Source organism: Vitis vinifera, chromosome 9 (assembly GCF_030704535.1).
Source record: "Vitis vinifera cultivar Pinot Noir 40024 chromosome 9, ASM3070453v1".
NCBI classification, from domain to species: Eukaryota; Viridiplantae; Streptophyta; class Magnoliopsida; order Vitales; family Vitaceae; genus Vitis; species Vitis vinifera.
Window position 1 is genome coordinate 4,775,321 of NC_081813.1, and position 22,517 is coordinate 4,797,837.

The following is a 22,517-nucleotide window of genomic DNA, read 5'->3' on the forward strand; positions in this document are numbered from 1 at the left end:
GATCTCCCTGATTTGTCGTGGAGTGGGGCAGGACTTCTTTGGATGATTTTATAGTATAGGGGCTTGGTAGAACTTCCAAGAAATGCTTTAAACTTTTCTTCCAGGTGGGTTGTTGAAGCTGAACTTCAAGGGCTCTCTCTGTTACAGCCTCCTCAAGTGGGGATTCTCTGTTGGCGTTCAATAGTCTTGACTCCCCAATTCTCTAGCAATTGAGGTTTCAAGAAAAGGATCAGGGGATTGGAACCATTCCCTTGTGTGTATATATGTAATTTCTGGTAATGGAGGAATGTAGTTGTTTCATTGGAGAGGTTTGAGAAGGAGATAAGAGGGATTTAGATGGAAATTGGGGCGATGCATGGGATTCAAAGTTCTGGAATGTCAAAGGAGTTAAAGGGAGCAGCTTTCTAAAAGACAACTATGAGATTTGTTCAATTATGTAACTAAGATGGCTTTGGAGGGACAAGATCCAATATGGCTACTGATTGTTGGCCCATTGCTAAAGTTGAACAATGAAGCTTCCAACTATTTTGTGCAATGTTAAGTGGCTTGAATGACCAAAGAAGGGAAACATATCAAATTTCTTCTGCATTCTCATTACAAAGATCTGGTCTGTCTTCTCCATTCTCAAATTGGTGGAGTGTTACTTGGGTTGGTTGTGGACTATTGATGCTAGGGGAGCAATGGGTGAAGTTTTGTGTTTTTTGGGATGCTGCAGTGTTTACTGTGTTTGAACTTGGAAGTGGTGCTATTTTTATTTCTTGCTTGTTCAATAACAGTGAGGAAGGTTTTACTTGAATATTATTAGGGGTTTATAAAGTGGTTGTGGGTGGTGGTAGGGTTTTATAGGAGGGATTGGGTGCCTTTAGAAGGTGATGGGAAGAGCCTTGGTTTTTAGGTGGAGATTTCAATGTGGTCTGATTTTAGTTTTAAAGGAGAAGTTGTAGATTTTTGTCTTCACCAATGAGAGAATGTCAAACTGTGTTATGGAGTTTAGATGGGTTGGCATGCTGCTGTTGGGAGGAGCTTGCACTTGGTGTGGGGGGTATGATGGTCTTTCTTTGAGCAAGTTGGATCACTTTCCTTATTTGAGAGGTTAGGTGAATGACTTGTCTGATGGTACTTGGATAAATCTTCATGGCCTGTTTTCGATCAGACAGCCATTTTATTGGATTGTGGGAGGATGAGGAGAGGAAAAAACTCTTTTGGATTTGAAACATGTGGTTGAAAGCTTAGGTTTTCAGTGACTTGGTCAGGTTTTGGTGGCCGAGCTATTCTTTTAGGGGTTCCCTTAGTTATGATTTCGCTAAAGTAAAAGTTATTGAAGGAGGAATTTAAGTGTTGGAATAAATAAGATTTTGGAATTCTAGTCTTTTTGAAAAGACCTAGCCTTGGAGAAGATCAAGTTTTGGGATTATAAGGAGGAAGGGGTCCTTACAAAGCAGGAGCAGGAGATGGAGTTTATTGATGGGTTGGGCCTGACCAGGGTTTAGCCCTTATAGTCTCCTTTGTACTTTATTTATTTATTTTTATTTTTTACTGTATGAGTTGTGCCCTCCTTTTGTTAGATGTTTTTTAATCTAGTCATTTGCCTATCTGAAAAAGACCTCCCTTTGGACTTCTATTGATTATTGCCCTTTTTTTTTCTTTTCCAAATTTGTTTGCTAGAATTTTTTTTTTTCATCACTGAAATTTTCCTCTAAGCCTTCTTATTTGAAAGCTATTCTGGATTTCCTTTTCTTTTTTGGGAAAATTATTCTCTAATTTCTTGGGACCTTTTAGATTATGATATTGTCATAAAGTTTCATCTGATATATATTTTTTAAATTGAAATGATTTTTGAAATCAAAGCATGGTTCTTGGGGGTACTTTTTGGTGATTATAATTGTGGTGTCTGGCTTTGACTAAATTTTTCCTTGCTGAAATATGTCTGGCTCTAAATCTCTGGAAGAATTCAGTGAAATCATAAAATTGCTGAATGTCTTTGTGGGGAAAAAATGTTAGCTTGTTATAACATGTTATAAAATTTTGTATAATCACAATTCTATTATTGCATGTTAAATATATGATGCTTCACTCTGTTCAGGGCTGCCTTGTACATAGGTTTTAGGAAACCTTTGCGCTTTAGGTGCACATTGTGTCATTTAGAACTATGCTTGTGGCATTAGTCTATGTTGTCTGTTGAGGTCAGTTCATCATTTAGTATATCACTAACTGTTGTATTAAAAAAATCACCGAGTGTTGTATGGGTTTTAGCATGAAACAAATGAGATGATTTCTTGTAGAAACTATCCCACATATTTTTCCTATGGTAGTGAAATGTATTATTCTTTGTATCCCTCTTTTCTTTTCTATGATTGCTTATTTGGTTTATAAATACTAGGGGTGCATGCGGTGTGGTATGCACATGAAAAACATGAAGAATGTCTAAAAAACTATCTATTTAAATACTTTAAATGACATGTATCAATGACATGACACAAATCCTGCATTAAATATGGAAGATTATATGCAATTTGTTATCTTAGTATGTTATTCTTACTATTTTAGTAAGGTGGGCAATTCTTTGTTCAGATAGAAAAAAAGGGGCTTGGGTGTTAGGTGTCTTTTAGCAATCGAAAGGCCCTTCTTTGCAAATGAAATTAGTGTTTTGCTGATGAAAGGGTGCCCCTCTAGAAGCAAATTGTAAGGGGAAAGTATGGGGAAGAAGGAAGGGGGTGATGCTCTCGTGAAGTGAGAGATGGGTATGGGGTTAGGTTATGGAAAGCCATAAGGAAGGATTGGGATCTGTTCCCTTTTGAAGAATTTAGAGGTAAGAAAAGGGCGAGGGGCAAATGTCATAGGTGGAAGGAGGAGGCACCTCTCAGCATCCTGTTTTGAGAGGGAATTATGTAAACTTGAGTGCTTGGTTAACTACGACAGTTCTCCGTGCACTTTCAGGGGGAATGAGGGGAGCACTAGGCAGTCAACACTTGGGTTGTGAGGTTGTTGCTTTTTGTGTTGTTAAAGGTCTAGATAGGGGTTGGGTTTAAGGGACTGGGTTTCTTGTTAAGGGTGGTAGGTTCTTTCTTCGCTTTTTCTCTCTTTCTTGCCATATGGCCTTTTTGTATACTCCGTGTGTACTTTGATGCGCCATTTTGAAAGCTTTTTTAATATATTGTCTTTTTTTACCTATCAAAAAAAAAAAAAAAAGGAAAAAAGGGAGGGATTGAGATCTTTTGTGTCGTAGGGTTTTATTCTTAGTGGGTAATGGGTGGAGGGTGAGGTTTTGGAAGGACAAGTGATGTAGAGATAAATTGTTGTGTGCTACTTTCCATTCTTTATTTGTCATTGCCGATTCAAAAGATGCGTGGGTGGCAAATGTATGCAATCTATCCGATGAATGGGGATGTTGGACTCCTTGCTTGCCTAGGCTATTGAGAGGTGGACATTGTGGAGCGGTTCCTTTTGAGATTGCAAGGGAAGAGAGTGTATAGGGAAGAGGAAGATAAGGTGATTTCGATAGAGTCAAAGAGCAGTAAGTTCTCTATCAAAGCCCTCTATTTTGTTTTGGAGCTGGGAAACTTAGTCTCCTTCTCAATGGATGTTATTTGGAATTCGTGTGTGCTGTTGAAGGTTGGCTTCTTTGATTGGGAGGCTATGTGAGGAAATGTTTTAACTTTGGATCAATTACAGAGGAGGGGGTGGTCTTTGGCAAACAAATGTTTCCTTTGTAATAACAAGAAAGAATCCATCAACCATATCCCTATTCACTGTATGAAGACAAGGGTTTTTATGGCAGTTGTTGTTTTCCCTTTTCTGTGTGTCATGGGTCCTTTCTTCATCGGTTGAGAGACCCTATTTGGTTGACATGGTTCTTTGGTGGGTAAAAAACATAAAAACGTGTGGCGAACAACTCCCTTCATCTTTTGGATAGTTTGGAAGGAAAGGAATAGAAGATTGTTTGAAAACAGAGAGCTTTTTAACCAAAGGCTGAAATACTCTTTTGTTTGTAATCTTTTGTCTTGGACTAAGATGTTTATAGATGATGGTTCTTTGTATTAAGCCAGCTTTGTTGATTGGTTGGGTTCTAATTAAGGACAAGTGTTGTTTTTTGTAACCCCTATATTATTTTGGTTGAGCCTTTAGGCGACTTTGGGGTGCTCTCTTGGCGTTTCCTTTTACTTATATAGATACTTATGCTTTATCTATTAAAAAAAACATCTTACTACTTTATGATGAATTTGCAAATATTTGTGTGATGACTACTATGTACTTGCTTTTCAACTTGAGTGCAGGGAAGAAAAAGAGCCCCCTTCAACACTTATGTGGACTCTGTTTTTATTGGCTCAGGTTTTTCTTCTATCACATGGATGATTAGTTTTCTCCCATTTCCTCTACACTGTTCTTTCTGCAACTTTGTTTAGGGATTTTATGCTGGTGCAGCACTATGACAGACGGGGCCAATATGACATTGCTCTCACTAAAATTGATGAGGCTATAGAGCACACTCCGACTGTTATTGATTTATACTCAGTCAAGGTTTGTTGCACCTATGTGGACTCTGGATTTTATACTCATTCTGTTGATTCATCCAATGGCAGCCTTTTTATTTTCAGTTCTAGTATATCATCTGTTAATCTATTCTAATATTCAGCATTTTATCTTTCTACTTCGTCGGTTGACTATACCATTTCGTTTGAACTCAAGATGGTTGCTTCACCTTTGCTCTTTTTTGTTTTTTTCTTTTTAATATGGAAACATCACATCTTCAGTCATTTGAAAATGTGTAGAAGAAGGACAGGCACTCCTTCGATGATGTACAAAGTTGGTTAAAAGTAACCAAGAACCCAACTCCCTCACAACATAACTCACTCCTTCCCAGAAGGGGTAAAAATCATGTACATTTGATTTAAAAAAAAACAATATACACTCAAGGGGGAAGAAAATCCCAGACGAAAGAGGCCAAGCGCATTGCTCCTTGTTTGGCTAGCTGGTCCATGACTTGATTAGCTGAACAAGGAACCCAATAAAAGAAGCAACCCAAATCACTAGCAATATCTATAATTTTTTGCATCTAGTTGTCAAAGATTGCTTGACAATTTATTGACTTTATTTTTTTTACTTAATATTTTTCTTCTTTATTGACCTAATGAATCCTGTCAATTTTTTTTTTTTTGATAAGCAAACACATATATTAGCAAAAGGCAAAACGCCGCAAAGTATACAGGGAGTATACGAGGCGACAGGGGCCTCACAAGCTTACCAAAAAAGCAACAAAAAACCAACCAACCCTTAGCTGGAGGCTATCCACTCCAGGAAACCTATAAGGGAGCGAGACTTCGCACCACTATACAACTTTGCCCACCCCCACAAATTACAAACCACCCCCACAAATTACAAACAAAAGAATTCTTAACTTTTTGTATAGCTAACTCCCCCCCCCCCCTGAATGCTAGTCTATTCCTCTCCTTCCATACTGTCCAAAAAATAAATAACGGTATGGATCTCCAAATTTTCTCCCTCTTTTTTCCCACAAAAGAGCCCTTCCAGCTGACAATCACCTCCTTTACAGTTTCTGGGAAGACCCATTGGGCTCCAACTAAGCCAAGAACGATCCCCCATAACACTCTAGCCACTGTACAATGTAAAAGGAGATGGTTGACGTTTTCCTCATCCATGCCACATAAATAGCAGCAATTAGGAAGCTGCCACCCTCTCTTTTGTAGCCTATCAAGCGTGAGAATCCTCCCCCAAGTAGCTTCCCACGCAAAGAACTCAAGCTTTGAAGGAACGTTCTCCACCCAAATGCCCTTTTTAGGAAAAAGCAGGGTACTACGGCTGATCAGCAGCTCATACGCTTCCTTAACTTCAAACTTCCCATTTTTCCCCCCCTTCCAAAGAGCCAAGTCCTCCTCCAGGGTGATTCTTTGACTCCTTAGGATTTGTAGCAATTCAACCACCATATTTAGCTCCCAATCATTGAAGCCCCTCGAAAACCTTAAGTTCCAACTTCCTAGGTCAGAATTGTGGTCCCATAACTCTCCCACAGTGGCACTCCTTTGGGCAGCCACAATGAAGAGTTGAGGGAATCTACGAGCCAACTCCACCTCCCCACACCAAGGGTCCTTCTAAAACCTGATTTTGGTGCCTTTTCCGACCTTAAAATTCATTTTGTCCCAACACCAATCAGCTTCTTTCATGATCTCCTTCCAAACCCCAACCCCAAAAGCTCCATTAACCTTCTTAGTCCTCCACCCAAATTCCTCTTGCCCATATTTTGCCACAAGGACACGTTTCCACATTTCCTCCTTAGCATTAGCAAATCTCCACACCCATTTTCCAAGAAGGGCTTTGTTCAAAGGGATTAACTTCCTCAACCCCAGTCCCCCTTTCTCCTTGCCCACGCACACCCTCTCCCAATTGACAAGGTGGGCTTTTCTTTCCATACTTCCCCCTCCCCACAAAAAGTCTCTTTGCAACTTCTCTAGTCTTCTTGCCACTGCCCTAGGCATGCGGAAAAGGGACATCTGATATAGAGGCATGCTAGCCAGGGCACTCTTTATGAGTGCAATTCTTCCACCCTTTGATATGTATTGCCGCTTCCAGAGGGCCAACTTCCACCTCATCCTTTCCTCCACCCCATCCCACACGCTCCCGGCCTTATTAGGCGCACCCAAGGGCAGTCCCAGATAAGTTGAAGGCAACTTACCTACTTTGCATCCCAACTCCGCAGCCATCTCAAGGATCTCTCCTCCACCTCCCCTACCGGAATGATCTCACTTTTAGCCAAATTTATCCTCAACCCTGAAGCGGCTTCAAACCAACATAAGATCCAGCTCAAAAATGTCATATCATCTTTCTTAGCCTCACAGAAGACTATGGCATCGTCCGCAAAAAGAAGATGGGAGATATTCACAGCCTGCCCCCTGCCCCTCTGGATCCTGCACCCGGAAATGCAGCCCCCTTCCACAGCCCTCCGAATAAAGGCGCTCAACACCTCCATTCCCATAATGAATAAGTATGGGGATAGTGGGTCGCCTTGCCGAAGGCCTCTAGAGCTAGAGAAAAAGCCAGTTTGTTCCCCATTAATTAACACTGAGAACTTAGCAGTGGAAATGCAGCTCCATATCCACTCTCTCCACTTAACCCCAAAACCCATTTTTTGCATAACCCTCATCAAAAACTGCCAATTCACACTGTCATACGCCTTTTCGATATCTAACTTGCAGATCAGGCCTGTTTCACCTCTTTTCTTCCATGAATCAATCACCTCGTTTGCTATTAGAGACGCATCCAAAATCTGCCTATTCATGACGAAAGCGTTCTGGTCTGAAGAGATCACTTTACCAATCACATTTTTAATCCTATTGGCCAGCACCTTGGCCAAAAGTTTATACAGCCCGCCCACTAGGCTGATCGGCCTAAAATCCCCCAGCTCCTCCGCACCTCCTTTTTTTGGGATAAGGACTAGAAACGTGGTATTGAGGCTCTTGAGAAAAGCCTTTTGCTTGTGGAACTCCTTGAACATCTCCAAAATCTCCTCCTTTACAAACTCCCAACAGAATTGCCAAAAAGCCCCCGTGAAACCATCCGGCCCAGGAGCCTTATCCCCATTCATGCCCATGAGGGCCGAATGGACCTCCTCTTCCGTAAAGGGGAGCTCCAAGGTGTCCGCCTCTTGTTGGCTAATCTGATTCAAGTCTAACCCCCCTATCTCTGCCTTCCACTCCGAGTCTTCCGTTAACAACCGTTGAAAGGCATCTACTATTCCATTCTTCACATCTTGCTCCTCTGAAAGCCATACCCCATTTATATTTATTTTATCCATGGACTGCCTTCTTCGATGTGCGTTTGCCATTCGGTGAAAGTACCCCGTATTTCTATCCCCTTCTCTTAGCCACAGCTCCCTTGAGAGCTGTCTCCAGTGTATCTCCTCCAGCCTAACCCATTTTGCGTAATCATCTTTTACTTCTTTTTTCCTTGACAGCTCCTCCTCTGTCAGGCCCCTCTCACCTTCCACTTGGTCCCAATAGTCCACTTGCTGCAACGCAGCCATCTTATTACTCTCCAGATTCCCAAACACCTCTCTGTTCCAGACCTTTAGATTCTGCTTAATCATCTTTAGTTTTGTAGCCAGCCTATAGCTAGCCCTTCCACTCACTGACATCCCCTGCCACCAACTCCGCACCAGGTCTTTGAATCCTTCCACTTTCAGCCACATGTTCTCGAACCTGAATGGTGATGGACCTCTTTTTATACCACCCCCCTCAATGGTAATTGGAAAATGATCCGATATAGGCCGAGATAATCTCTTCTGGATCACATTCCTAAACTGATCAAGCCAGCTGGGTGAAACCATAAACCTGTCCAGCCTGGCCCAGGCTTGATTTTGAAACCCCCCACTCCACGTAAAAGATCCACCTTGAAGAGGAAGATCAACAAGCTCAAGGTCATCCATAACCTGAGCAAATCTCCTCATAGCTGGTGAAATCCTCCCCTGCCTGCTTCTTTCCCCTTGAGAAAGAATCACATTAAAATCTCCCCCTACACACCAGGGTTCACCCCAAAGCCCTCTTATGGCTCCAAATTCCTCCCATAGGCACTCCCTATCCTCTTTGGTGAAGGGGCCATAGACACCCGTGAACACCCATATTGCCCCATTTTCCACAGTTCTGAATTTGCATGAAATTGAAAATTGGCCCTCCTCCCACTCCAACAGTTCCAAAGACCTCTTGTCCCAACAAATTAGAACACCTCCCGCTGCCCCAGCTGCTTCAATAGTTCTCTAGTCTAAGAATCTCCCCACCCCTAAACTTTTCACCACCCCATCCGTCATTAACTGTATTTTTGTCTCTTGGATACAAAATAAATCCACCTTCTGTTTTCTAATCAGACTTGATAATTCTCCTTTTATTAACATCATTTTTGTTTGTGCAGATTCTGTATGATACTAGTTATCATACTTATAAATAAGTGGATCCTTGTTTGGAGCAATATATCTGCTTCCCCAACAAATGATGGTTTCTAATTGGTTTTATGCATCACTTTAGGATCAGTCTCCATTGGCATCATGCTGTAATCTAATTTGTTTGCTTCGCTTTTTTCTGTAAAACTCTCATTCCAACCATACAAGGCCTCTTTTATCAAAGAAGGAATCACCTAAGTTGTACCAAAAAGAGAGAAGAAAGTCCTATGGACTTTTGGTTGTTTCAGAGTGTAGAACAGAATGCTTAGCTGATTCTTTTTCACTTTTGCAAAGCTTACATTTAAGCTGATCTAAAGTAAGAATAGTACCATAAACCTCTTCCTAAGTGAAAAAAGCCCACTTTTAAGGGTGCAAATGAACCCCAAACCTCTTTTGTAGGAAAGGCAACTTCATCCCCCACCTCCAAAGAGGAATAAAAAGATCTTAACTAGGAACTTGCCTTCCTTGGGGCCCCTCCAAACTGAACTATCCTCACAATTCTTTGGTACCTCTCCTTGTTGAGGCTTTGAAAAGGGTGACTCTGCTCTCTCAGTCCCAATCATTGAATTTTCTTAGTAAGTGATGGTTCTTATGACCCCTGATAGCCTTCATCTCCTAAATATCAGCAACTCAAGCATCTCTTGAAGAAGCTATAAAATACAATGAGGGACAGTTTGCACATCTTGTTTGGACAGTTTTTTGTGGGGTGAGTGTCCTTTTCTTGTACATCTTGGGCCGCTATTTCAGTGCCTCTTATTAATACAGTACTTTTACTAATAAAAAAAAAAAGCTTATACAAACCCCTACCAAGCTGATTGGTCCAAATTCCTTCAATTCCTCTGTGCCTCGTTTCTTGGGTACTAACACCAAGAATATTGCTTTTAGGCTCCTCTTAAAGGAACCACTCTTTTGAGACTCCCTAAAGTGGTCCATCCTCTCACACTTGATAAACTTCTAATAGGGCTTCCAAAAAGCCAAGGAAAACACATACTAGGGGCTAAACCAACTCAGCTCAAAAAGAACAACGAAATCCTCCTCAGAAAAAGGGACCTTGAACCTCAGAGACTCCTCCCCTGCCAAATGCTTAAAAGATATTCCATTTATACTTGGCCTCCAATCTCCTGTATGAGAAAACAGCATCTAGATAAGTTAACCACCTCTTTCTTTATCTTTGCATCCTCAATGTGCCACAACCCAATTCACCCTTAATCTATGAATATAAACTCTTCTTCGATGAATATTACCTATTCTATAGAAGAATTCAACATTTTTATCCCCCTTGTCCAGGCATAATCCCTAAGTTTTGGCCTCCAAGAAAATTTTAAAGATCTGCCTTAAAAGGTTTTCAAACTTGGAAGCGAGAATATACCTAAAAGAACCTATAAAGTCATGGTTTACCCACTAACTCTTTACTGAGTCTTCAAGGTTTTAAACCTCTGAAGCAGCCACTTTTGAAGTGGCAAAGAGAAAAGAATTGACTGGAGTGGGAGAATTTGAGTTGAACAAAGGAGGGATGCCCCCTTGCATGTAGGAATTTCTATATAATGTTAATTAGATCACAAAAATATCTGAGAGGAGATAGAAGGCATTAACAAATATATATCTTCTATAAATGGGCATTTCATATTTTCCAGTTTAGGCAGATATAATTGTTATGTTGATATTTGTGGGCATATGCTCATCATTTCCTGTTAGGGAACATCTGTGTCAATCATTCTGTGCTTATGTCCAATTTGACCCTCAGCTATGCATTCAGATCACATGTTAATATGTAAAATTCGTGGATCTAAATATTTGGCATGAGATGTACCTTTTACTTTGGTTGTTATCTTAGTTGTGGCTTCAAGGTTCTGAGAAAATAATGTTCCACGTATGTACGCTATAGAATTGTACCTATTTAATAGTTTGTTGGGCAAAATTGTGGTAAATTGGAAAAATTATACAAAAAACCTTAGGATTAGTGTTCTGATTCTCTTTAAAAATAGTAATGTTGCTTCTTATTTGTCACAGGCCCGAATATTGAAGCATGCAGGTGATTTGGAAGCTGCAGCAGCCTTGGCAGATGAGGCTAGGTGTATGGATCTTGCAGATCGCTACATAAATAGCGAATGTGTTAAGCGTATGCTGCAGGCAGATCAGGTTCTGATTGTTGATCTTATGTTATATTGCTGACTATATATGTAGCTTTCCTTTGTTTTGAATGTCCTTTCATAAGGAACGTTTTTTCTTGAAGGTGGCTCTTGCAGAAAAAACAGCTGTGTTGTTCACAAAAGATGGGGATCAGCATAACAACCTTCATGACATGCAGTGCATGTGGTATGTCCTTTTCCACTTGATTGTAACTGTGTGCATTATGGAGTTGCCCCTGCTAAATGTTTACAATGTTATTCGTTGAAAGGTATGAACTTGCTTCTGGCGAAAGTTACTTCCGGCAAGGTGATCTTGGACGGGCCTTGAAAAAGTTTTTAGCAGTAGAGAAGCACTATGCTGATATTACCGAAGACCAATTTGACTTCCATTCTTATTGCCTAAGGAAAATGACATTGCGTGCCTATGTGGAAATGCTGAAATTTCAAGATCGGTTGCATTCACATGCGTATTTTCGCAAAGCAGCTAGTGGAGCTATCAGGTGTGGCTTTTCTATTAAGATCAGCAATAGAATTTTAGATGATCCACAAGGAGATATTTATTTTGAGGGCTTTTATTAGTTCAGGTCCTTTTTCACTTTTGATCATGCTTATGATTGCCTTAGTGCCCTTGCCTCAAGGTATATGGAATATGGACTATTTTTTATTTGGTGTGATTGCTTCAAGGTTATTTTATTTCAATGTTTTAAAAGGCTAAAGATGGTTTTGAGGCGTTTTGCCCTAGTGAGGTGAGGTGTGAGCCTCCTTGTGGGATAATTCATATGCCTTAATTTAAACATAAATAAATAATATAGTAAGGTGGATGATTGTTCTTTCAGATAAGAGGAAAGGGGGCTTGGGTGTTAATGTTTTGAATTGATTAAAATGGAACACTGTCTAACATTATAGTTGATCAGTGCAACAGAGGCTTGTATCTGGAACAGTTATGCTTATGTGTTTCATGGTTAATCAGCAGTTCATTTTCATTTATTTATTTTTTGAGTTTATTTATAAATTTCAAAATGCCCCTTTGTGAGCCAATTTTGGTGGTTGAAAACATGTTTGCATGCCTGTGCCATGAGTGTGATAAGTGCTCTAATTTGGTAGATAAATAAACGGTTGCACACTTGTGCTTTAAGTGTGACTCAATTGCTTTTGCTTTGAACTAGAGGTATTGAATATGTTAAAACTTGAGAATTACAACTCACAAAGTTATTTTATACTGTGTATAGAAGGGCTTTGCTGCTGAAATTTCATATTAATTATTTTTGGATGCCACTGTTTGTTATTTATTAGTCTCAGTGGCAGCGAAGGTTTACCCAGAAGGAATATTGCAAATGTATTGATCTGATGCTTATCATATTGATATTGTTGCTTGTTAGTTTTGCCTTATATTATGCTGCAATCTTGCAGTGGCACCTGATCCTTCCATCTAGCATGCTACCTGAAAGCATTAATTTGGGTTCTTTTTCTGGTTCAGGCTTTTCCAAGGCACCTCTGGTTTTTTCCATGGATTAAAATGTCTCATCAGATGATATGCGATACAGCCATGATTTAATAAATTAGTCCATTAAGTTCATTTGTTTTCTTCTTATTTCATAATTTCAATTTGGGTTTATTAGTAGATACATGATTGATTGCCTGCAGTTTAAATGAATTTTCCGTAGTTATATCCAGTCTTTTCACACCATGGTTGTTCATTTTTGAGGTGCAGATGCTATATAAAATTGTATGATTCTCCTTCAAAGTCAGCTGCCGAAGAAGAAGATGAAATGTCAAGGTTACTTCCTTCTCAGAAAAAGAAAATGAGGCAAAAGCAGAGGAAGGCAGAAGCCAGAGCTAAGAAAGTATTTTAATCTGCTCTTTAGCATTTTAGGGATTTTACTGTTTGAATTATTTGCTTTCTGATGTATTACAATTTTTTAGGAGGCAGAAGGAAAAAATGAGGAAACAAGTGCTAGTGGTGTCTCCAAGTCTGGAAAGCGACATGTAAAGCCTGTAGACCCAGATCCACATGGGGAGAAGTTATTGCAGGTTGTTCATATTCTATTAGTTTCTTCTGATTTTATGTTCCTGGTTGCCTGTTGGAGCTGTTCAGTAAAATGGCTCTCCTAAATCCCAGGATAGATATAGCATCCTGTAACTGATGGTTTTATTTTATTTTATTTGTTTTATTTTTATATTCAGGTTGAAGATCCATTGTCGGAAGCTACAAAGTACTTAAAGCTGCTTCAGAAGAACTCACCTGATTCATTGGAAACACACTTGCTTTCTTTTGAAGTGAATATGAGAAAGCAGAAGATTTTGCTTGCCTTTCAGGTAGTTTCAGTTCCAAGTGTTAAATCTCAGGAGTCCTCTTCATCACTTTTATTGGTGGCATCTTGTCTACTTGAAATAATAATAATAATAAACTCAGTCAAAATTCCACAGCAAATATAAGCCATTAATTTTAAAATCAAGTTCCTGAAACTGTATTGTTCTCTTCAAATTCATTTCAAGAGAAATGAATGCTTTCATGAATCAGATAGAGTCCTCACTTGAGTTTAATTAATTAATAGAGTGAAACTTTTGAAATGATTACTTCTGAGGCTGTACATTGTAGCTATATTGTGTATCCAAATAACAAATTGCTACCCTTGTTGGTGTTATTATTTAAAGGTCTTTTGATATGCACATTCTTTCTTTTTTATTTATTTATGCTGTAGGCTGTAAAGCAGCTCCTAAGGCTGGATGCTGAAAATCCAGATTCGCATCGATGCTTGGTATGTCATCTATAATGTTAACCAAGTGAAGCAACTTGTGTTTTTTCTTTTACAAGTATTGTAGTCTACATATATTTAATCTGTTGAATATAATGTATGTATAGTATACTATCTTTCCTTGTTAATATAGGTCACATGTATGGTAGTTAGGACTCCTAGCCTTGTATATATATATCTCTCAATTGTAAGTAGAGATTACAATGAATGTGAATAAGGTTTTTCTCCTTTCTCTCTCTCTCTCTCAACATGGTATCAGAGCCAAGGAAGAAAACCTAATTCTTTCCTATTTTCCGTGTCATCAACTCCGGGAAACCTTCCGGTGATCGTGTTTCTTTCCGATCACCTTCCCCATCTCCCAATACTTTCCGGTCAGTCGGATCGTCGTTAGAAACCACTCACCGCTGGCAAATTTTCCGGCGAACTTTCCGGCGAAATTTTCCGGCGACCTATTTTTCCGACACCGACCATACCAGAAGGAGCGCCTGGAGGAGATCTCCAACTTTTGTGAAGGCACCAGCACCAAAAGAGCAGCCACGCGCCGGCCACGCGCAATTTTCCGGCCGGCGGTTGAATCTCACGCGCCGGCGCGTGGGGGCACGTGAGAGCTTTTCCGGCGACGCGCCTCCTCCTCCAGCTTCGCCTGACGCCGATCAGCCTTCCCACCTCCCTGGTTCTCCCATCCGAGCCCTGCACGTACCTCTTTTGGGGATTTTTGTCTCCGTCGGCCCTCCAAACAGTCTTTCCGGCGAAGCTCCGACCACTTTTTCTCCACTCCAATCCCTGCACGTGCCTTGGGAAGTGTTCTTCTCCCTTTCTGGTGGTACCACACCGCGATCTGAGGCCGTCTCCCTTTTTCGGTGGTGCCACGCTGCAATCTGAAGCCGTATTAGGGCTCTCTTCGATCCAAACATACTTCATTCTCCAGATAAGTGGATATGGCTACTAAAGCTTCCATTTTTTCCTCTGTCATATCTGGATCTCCTATGATTACTTCGGAGAAATTAGTTGGGAGTGAAAATTATCTTTCCTGGTCTGCCTCTGTTGAACTTTGGTTTATGGGTCAAGGATATGAGGATCACTTGATTACACAGGAGGCAGATATCCCTGAGGTCGACCGCGTACAGTGGAGGAAGATAGATGCACAGTTGTGTAGTGTATTATGGCAATCGGTTGATCCCCGAATTCTTCTTCATCTTCAGGCCTATAAAACTTGTTTTAAATTTTGGACTCAGGCCAAAGGATTATACACGAATGATATCCAGCGTCTTTATAAGGTGGCTTCTGCTATTGTCCATCTCAGCCAACAGGACTTGGATCTATCTACTTATATTGGCCAGATTGCCTCTCTTAAGGAGCAGTTCTTGACTGTGATGCCTCTTACTCCTGATGTTGGGGCTCAACAAACACAGCTTGACAAGTTCTTCATGGTCCTTACTCTTATCGGCCTCCGTCCGGATCTTGAGCCTATTCGTGATCAGATTCTTGGTAGTTCATCAATTCCGTCCTTGGATGATGTGTTTGCTCGCCTCCTCCGTATCTCGTCCACTCAGACTTTGCCATCTGATAGCGCTTCAGATTCTTCTGTGTTAGTTTCTCAAACTACCTCTCGAGGAGGACGCAGTGGTACCCGAGGTAGAGGCCAACGTCCTCATTGCACCTATTGCAATAAACTTGGCCACACTCGCGATCGTTGCTATCAGTTACATGGAAGACCTCCTCGCACTGCCCATATGGCCCAGTCCTCTGATTCTCCGCTGCTTCAGCCTCCGAGCTCCTCCGCATCTCAGACATCTCAGGCTTCTATTGCCTCTGTTGCCCAGCCTGGTAATGCCTCTGCCTGCCTTACCCACACATCTTCTCTTGGACCCTGGATTCTAGATTCTGGAGCATCTGATCACCTATCTGGTAATAAGGATCTTTTCTCCTCTATTACTACTACCTCTGATTTACCTACTGTTACCTTAGCTAATGGTTCTCAAACTGTGGCTAAAGGTATTGGTTTGGCCCTTCCTTTGCCTTCTCTACCTCTCACTTCTGTCCTTTATACTCCTGAATGTCCTTTTAATCTTATTTCCATAAGCAAAATCACTCGTACTCTTAATTGCTCTATTATCTTTTCTGATAAATTTGTGACCTTGCAGGACCGGAGTACGGGGAAGACGATTGGCATAGGACGTGAGTCTCAAGGCCTCTATCACCTCACCTCAGATTCATCTCCTGCAGTTTGCATTTCCACTAATGCTCCTCTCCTCATTCACAATCGTCTGGGCCACCCTAGTCTCTCCAAGTTCCAGAAGATGGTTCCTCGTTTTTCCACTTTGTCGTCGCTTCCGTGTGAGTCATGTCAGCTTGGGAAACATACTCGTGTCTCGTTCCCAAAGCTTTTGAATAATCGGGCAAAGTCTCCTTTTGAGCTTGTCCACACTGATGTTTGGGGTCCTTGTCGGACTGCGTCTACTTTAGGATTTCAGTATTTTGTCACTTTCATTGATGACTATTCTCGATGTACTTGGTTATTCTTAATGAAAAATCGAGCTGAGTTATTCTCTATTTTCCAGAAATTTTATACTGAAATCCAAACCCAGTTCAATATTTCTATTCGTGTGTTACGCAGTGACAATGCCAGGGAATATTTTTCAGCCCAATTTACTTCGTTTATGTCTCATCATGGGATTCTTCATCAGTCTTCTTGTGCTCATACTCCTCAACAAAATGGGGTAGCTGAACGCAAGAATCGACATCTTGTTGAGATAGCTCGTACTCTCCTCCTCCATAATCATGTTCCTTTTCGTTTTTGGGGGGACGCTGTTCTTACCGCTTGTTATTTGATTAATCGTATGCCCTCCTCTGTCTTACACGATCAGATTCCTCACTCCCTTCTTTTCCCTGACCAACCACTTTATTTCCTTCCTCCTCGTGTCTTTGGTTGTACTTGCTTTGTTCATATTCTCACTCCTGGACAGGACAAGCTTTCCGCCAAAGCCATGAAGTGCCTCTTCTTGGGATATTCCAGACTTCAGAAGGGTTATCGTTGTTATTCCCTTGAGACTCATCGGTACTTTATCTCCGCTGATGTCACCTTCTTTGAGGACTCACCATTCTTTTCCACCACTTCTGAGTCTCTTCCTGTTTCTGAAGTCTTGCCCATTCCCATTGTCTCCCCACCTGATGCTATGCCCCCTCGACCACTTCAGGTTTATCATCGTCGCCCTCTTGTCGTTGCTCCTCTCTCTTTTCCTGAGGCACCTGCTGACTCACTTCCTATCCCTTCGGCTTCACCTGCCCCGGCTCTGCCTTCTCCTAATGACTTACCCATTGCTGTTCGGAAAGGTACTCGCTCTACTCGTATTCCTCATCCTATTTACAATTTTTTGAGTTATCATCGATTATCTTCACCCTATTCTGCTTTTGTTTCTGCTATATCCTCTGTTTCTCTTCCAAAGAGCACCCATGAAGCTCTTTCCCATCCAGGCTGGCGACAGGCAATGGTGGATGAAATGGCTGCTCTGCACTCTAATGGCACTTGGGATCTTGTTGTTTTACCCTCTGGTAAATCTACAGTTGGTTGTCGTTGGGTCTATGCAGTTAAGGTTAGTCCTGATGGTCAGGTTGATCGCCTTAAGGCCCGCTTAGTTGCTAAAGGCTATACTCAAGTTTATGGTTCTGATTATGGTGACACATTCTCCCCTGTTGCCAAGATTGCTTCTGTCTGCTTGCTTCTGTCCATGGCTGCTATGTGTTCTTGGCCTCTTTATCAGTTGGATATTAAAAATGCCTTCCTTCATGGTGATCTTGCTGAGGAAGTTTATATGGAGCAACCTCCTGGTTTTGTTGCTCAGGGGGAGTCTGGTTTAGTGTGCAGGTTACGCCGCTCTCTATATGGCTTGAAACAATCTCCTCGAGCATGGTTTAGCCGTTTTAGTTCTGTTGTTCAAGAGTTTGGCATGCTTCGCAGTACAGCAGACCATTCAGTTTTTTATCATCATAACTCCTTGGGGCAGTGTATTTATCTGGTTGTTTATGTGGACGACATCGTCATTACAGGCAGTGATCAGGATGGTATTCAGAAACTAAAGCAACATCTTTTTACCCACTTTCAGACCAAAGACTTGGGGAAACTCAAGTATTTCTTGGGAATTGAGATAGCTCAATCCAGTTCTGGTGTGGTCCTTTCCCAAAGGAAGTATGCTTTAGACATCCTGGAAGAAACCGGTATGTTAGACTGTAAACCGGTAGACACACCTATGGATCTGAATGTCAAACTTGTACCAGGACAGGGGGAGCCTTTAGGAGACCCCGGGAGATATCGACGGCTCGTAGGTAAATTGAACTATCTCACCATTACTCGTCCAGACATTTCTTTTCCTGTGAGTGTTGTTAGTCAATTCCTACAGTCACCATGTGATAGCCATTGGGATGCCGTAATCCGTATTCTTCGATATATCAAAAGTACACCAGGCCAAGGTGTATTGTACGAGAACAGAGGTCATACTCAAGTTGTTGGTTACACAGATGCAGATTGGGCTGGCTCACCCACAGATAGACGTTCCACTTCAGGGTACTGTGTTTTTATTGGAGGTAATCTAATATCTTGGAAGAGTAAGAAACAAGATGTAGTGGCCAAATCTAGCGCTGAAGCCGAGTATCGAGCTATGGCTTTGGCAACATGTGAACTCATATGGTTGAGACATCTTCTTCAGGAGTTGAGATTTGGAAAGGATGAACAGATGAAACTCATCTGTGATAACCAGGCCGCATTACATATTGCATCTAATCCAGTCTTTCATGAAAGGACCAAGCATATTGAAGTTGACTGTCATTTCATTAGAGAGAAGATCGCATCAGGATGTGTTGCTACAAGTTTTGTCAATTCAAATGATCAACTAGCAGACATCTTCACTAAATCTCTCAGAGGTCCTAGGATTAAATATATTTGTAACAAGCTTGGTGCATATGACGTATATGCTCCAGCTTGAGGGGGAGTGTTGAATATAATGTATGTATAGTATACTATCTTTCCTTGTTAATATAGGTCACATGTATGGTAGTTAGGACTCCTAGTCTTGTATATATATATCTCTCAATTGTAAGTAGAGATTACAATGAATGTGAATAAGGTTTTTCTCCTTTCTCTCTCTCTCTCTCAACATAATCCTATTAGATTCTTTTTCCTTAATGCATAGGTGTAAAACACAGTTCCCTCTAGGCGTGAAAGAGCCTCACACTCTATGCATGCTGATTGTAAACTTCTTTTACTGCAGATTAGATTTTTCCATAAAGTGAGCTCTATGGATGCTCCAGTGACTGACACAGAGAAGCTCATTTGGAGTGTTTTAGAAGCAGAGCGCCCTAGTTTCAGGTTCTCTTGGACATTGCTTCTTTTTTCTCCTTTGATGCTGTGAGTTGTGTTTATTCTGCTTAAATTGCATAGTAAATGCTTCTGTTTCTTCCTGTTATGTAGTCAGTTGCATGGAAAATCTCTCACCGAGGCGAACATCTCTTTCCTTGAGAAACACAAAGGTCAGCCTCTGCCTTGTCTATCTTTTGTGCACTGGTTTTAGCATTATTATGAACTTCCTTTCCTTGTTTCCTGCAGATTCTTTGACGCATAGAGCAGCAGTGGCAGAAATGCTCTCTGTCTTGGAACCAGAGAAGAAGGCTGAGGCTATCAAATTAATTGAAGATTCAAACGACAACCTGGTGTCAACGTAATACCTATCAGTAAAATATGCTCTATTTTCTTGTTTTTTTATTTCTATTTCAATGGTATATTTGTTGAGTACCTCTAAGAAGGATTTATTATTGAAATTCTTTTTGTTTGACTAAATTAGAAGTGAAGCACTTGCACCAGCCAGGAAATGGAAACTTAAAGACTGTATTGCAGTCCACAAACTGCTAGGGACAGCTTTGGTTGACTGCAATGCTGCATCGAGTAAGTTCTGCACATCATTTTATCTTATCTGTTAGTGCTCTTTACATGTATAGTTTTACTGGATGACTAAAATATGAATGGGTATTTATTATATTATGTTTTTAAATACCTCCATTGACTGTTTTGTTCGGGTGATTTCTAAAATGATATGGATATAATCATCATCATTATTGTTTTGACTTCCAATTTTCTGAAATTTATTATTTAGGCTATATTTGGTTTTTGAAGATAGAAAAGAATGTTAAAAGAAACTAGGGGGGATCATGGAAAAAGTAAATCTTAGATTACCCCCTCTTGTCTTTGACCAATGCTACCTCTTGCTTTTGACTAGGGGACTCACCCTATCATATCTTTTCTCATATTCCACTCATCTTTGAGCTGAATTCATTTTGTGGATGTCATGCTGCCTAACTGCTTAACTTTATTAACATGGAGCAACAGTAGCCATGTAGCTGTATTTTGGAGTTTTCCTTTTTGTTGGATACAATTGTTAGACAGAACTCTGGAGTCAGTTCTCCACTATGGGCAATGTCCTTTTAAGTCTCTCCTACTTATGGACTAGTTGTCTAATCTAATGATAATTGAGAGTTTTGGGTATGCTTTGTTTTCTACAATCTTATTTTTACTTGCCTTCTTCATTTCACATATGCCTATTTATGCCCATCCTTGGACTTCGGATTGTAAAGCATCTCATCATAATTCTGATTTCCAATTGTCGTTCGAGTTTCATTATTTTATAACATGAAATATGGTACATCATGGACCTCTTTACCATAAATTCATCCTTAAGGAGCATAACCACGCAAAAACCCAGTGCTTAATGCTGCTGGAACTTATGTAACGCTGTTTTTGTAGAATTTGACGTTATTCATGACCTCAATGGCTTAAATAAATCTAGTTTAATACTCCAATACTTCTTCTTCAACCAGCACAATCTCTGTTTAAGATCATATGTGCCCTTGTCTTCAAATGATATTTGGAGCACTTTCTTTTTCTCTATAAACCTTTCCAGTGTTATCTGACTATTTCTTCTTCTTTTTCTTTTATTGTTTAATTCACGTCTTAGACTATTCAGTCAGTCTTAAAATTTTCATGGTACTGCACATGTGTCTACCAAATAGTTGGTGCAGCTGGGGCATATGGGTTCCACAATGCTTTTCCTCCATTTGGTTAGCATATCATGCTGAGGCATGTAGTCTCTACTTCTTATTTATGCTTATTGAACCGACTCAAGCTTATCATGGTGATTCATGGTTAAAAAAAGAAACAAAGAAATGGGATTTTTGCAGGTGTTCTGTTGCTTAACTTTCATTGAGTAGAGAACTCTGACCAATAGAAAGATGAGTAAAAGCATTTTTTTTGGGGGGGGTCAAATATTGCTTATTCTAACTTGATCACAAATGATATTCTGTCGATGGTACTAAAATGAATTTTCTTCTCTTTCAGGATGGAAAGTGCGATGTGCTGAGTACTTCCCTTATTCAGCATACTTTGAGGGTAGGTGCAGCTCTGCCATCTCCAAATCATCTGAACACCAGATCTGCAAGAACTCTGAAAATGGGGGTGCCAACCATACAGCTGATCAAAATGCAGGTTCTATTGCATCAAATGGAAAACTAGAGGCATTTAAGAACCTCGCCATCTAACAACATCGTGAAATGCTTTCATCACTTAGTTCATCCGCCAAGTGATTGCATTCATGGGTATGGTCTCACAAAACCAATGCTGCGGCTCAGAAATATACCCAGTTGAAAGAAGAGTAGGTGGGAGCTGCCGAGGAGGATCAATATGAGGTTTTGTGTTAATTATTGGCAAATCCCAATTACTGTTGCTCAGAGATTTTTCTTTTTCTCTTTAAAAATCCACCAGTTCTTACCCCACCCGATTGTGAAATGCATTCATTTGCAAATGTGTATAATTTACTTCCCATTGTGTTTCTAGGGTTTTTGAATTATCTATTTGCTCACTTTTTTGGTGAGATCCTAGACAATGTTGGCTCCATGGGTTTGTACTTGCAAGGTTTGGATAATTTCATCTTCTAGCTTGAGGACTACGGACATTTCCAACTTACTGGTCCTTACATCCAGTCAGCATAGAGCACTTGCCCTGTAGAGCTGATCTCCTGAGCATGTTGTACTTGGCCCATTTTTGTTGACCCTTTTATTTATTATATGTATAAACACTTAATTTTATGTGAAAAATTTTGGTATGGAATGCAATGTTGTAGCATTGAATCCGCTTTACCGTTGCTTCAATTTTTGTTAGTGATGCCTTCTTCACCTCCTATTCTTGGGATTGATTTCAACAAGAGCCCATCTAACTATTTTTTTCTTATGGGAAGGAAAAGAATGTTTTCAGAGTGATATGAGAATATTAGTTCGTTCTGTAATTCCAAAATTTATGGAGTTTCATGCACTTTTAGATTATTTACCCTTCATATTCCCAATTAAGCCTTCCAGGTATGCATTTGTCTTTGCCAAGTAGATGTTTCCCACATGGCCTTAATAATAATAGAGAAAGTAAGCACATGCAAAAACCCATGAACCCTAATATTTGTTGCTTCTCTCCCTCTTATTTTCCATCTCTCTCAAGATTTCTTTTCTTCTTTGGAGTGAAAACACTCGGACACCCCAAATAGAATCTCTTCATTTACGAATTTGTAAGTATTTATCTTTTCGTGCCTCTTTGTCTCTCTCATTCTCCCTTTAGTGATCGAGCTCAGTGCTTGCTATTGTTTTCATTCAGTGTTAAAG

At 40.4% G+C, this 22,517-nt stretch overlaps 1 protein-coding gene across 3 annotated transcripts in view; it reads left to right on the top strand.

The window, feature by feature from the left end:
• Nucleotides 1-22,007, top strand: part of LOC100263412 (N-terminal acetyltransferase A complex auxiliary subunit NAA15) — a 45,337-nt gene extending 23,330 nt beyond the window's left edge. The window contains exons 13-26 of one of the 3 annotated variants that reach the window (XM_002284846.5): nt 4,275-4,329; nt 4,423-4,518; nt 10,955-11,083; nt 11,178-11,260; nt 11,343-11,573; nt 12,785-12,917; nt 12,997-13,104; nt 13,258-13,389; nt 13,776-13,832; nt 19,094-19,191; nt 19,294-19,352; nt 19,429-19,540; nt 19,664-19,764; nt 21,211-22,007. In XM_002284846.5, the coding sequence (XP_002284882.1) occupies nt 4,275-4,329; nt 4,423-4,518; nt 10,955-11,083; nt 11,178-11,260; nt 11,343-11,573; nt 12,785-12,917; nt 12,997-13,104; nt 13,258-13,389; nt 13,776-13,832; nt 19,094-19,191; nt 19,294-19,352; nt 19,429-19,540; nt 19,664-19,764; nt 21,211-21,410 (1,594 nt within the window). In that variant the 3' untranslated portion in view covers nt 21,411-22,007. Of the gene's footprint in view, nt 1-4,274; nt 4,330-4,422; nt 4,519-10,954; nt 11,084-11,177; nt 11,261-11,342; nt 11,574-12,784; nt 12,918-12,996; nt 13,105-13,257; nt 13,390-13,775; nt 13,833-19,093; nt 19,192-19,293; nt 19,353-19,428; nt 19,554-19,663; nt 19,765-21,210 lie in introns of those variants that run through there. The other 2 variants (XM_010656406.3, XM_010656407.3) reach the window with 2 other exon arrangements.
• The last annotated feature ends 510 nt before the right edge of the window (nt 22,008-22,517 follow it).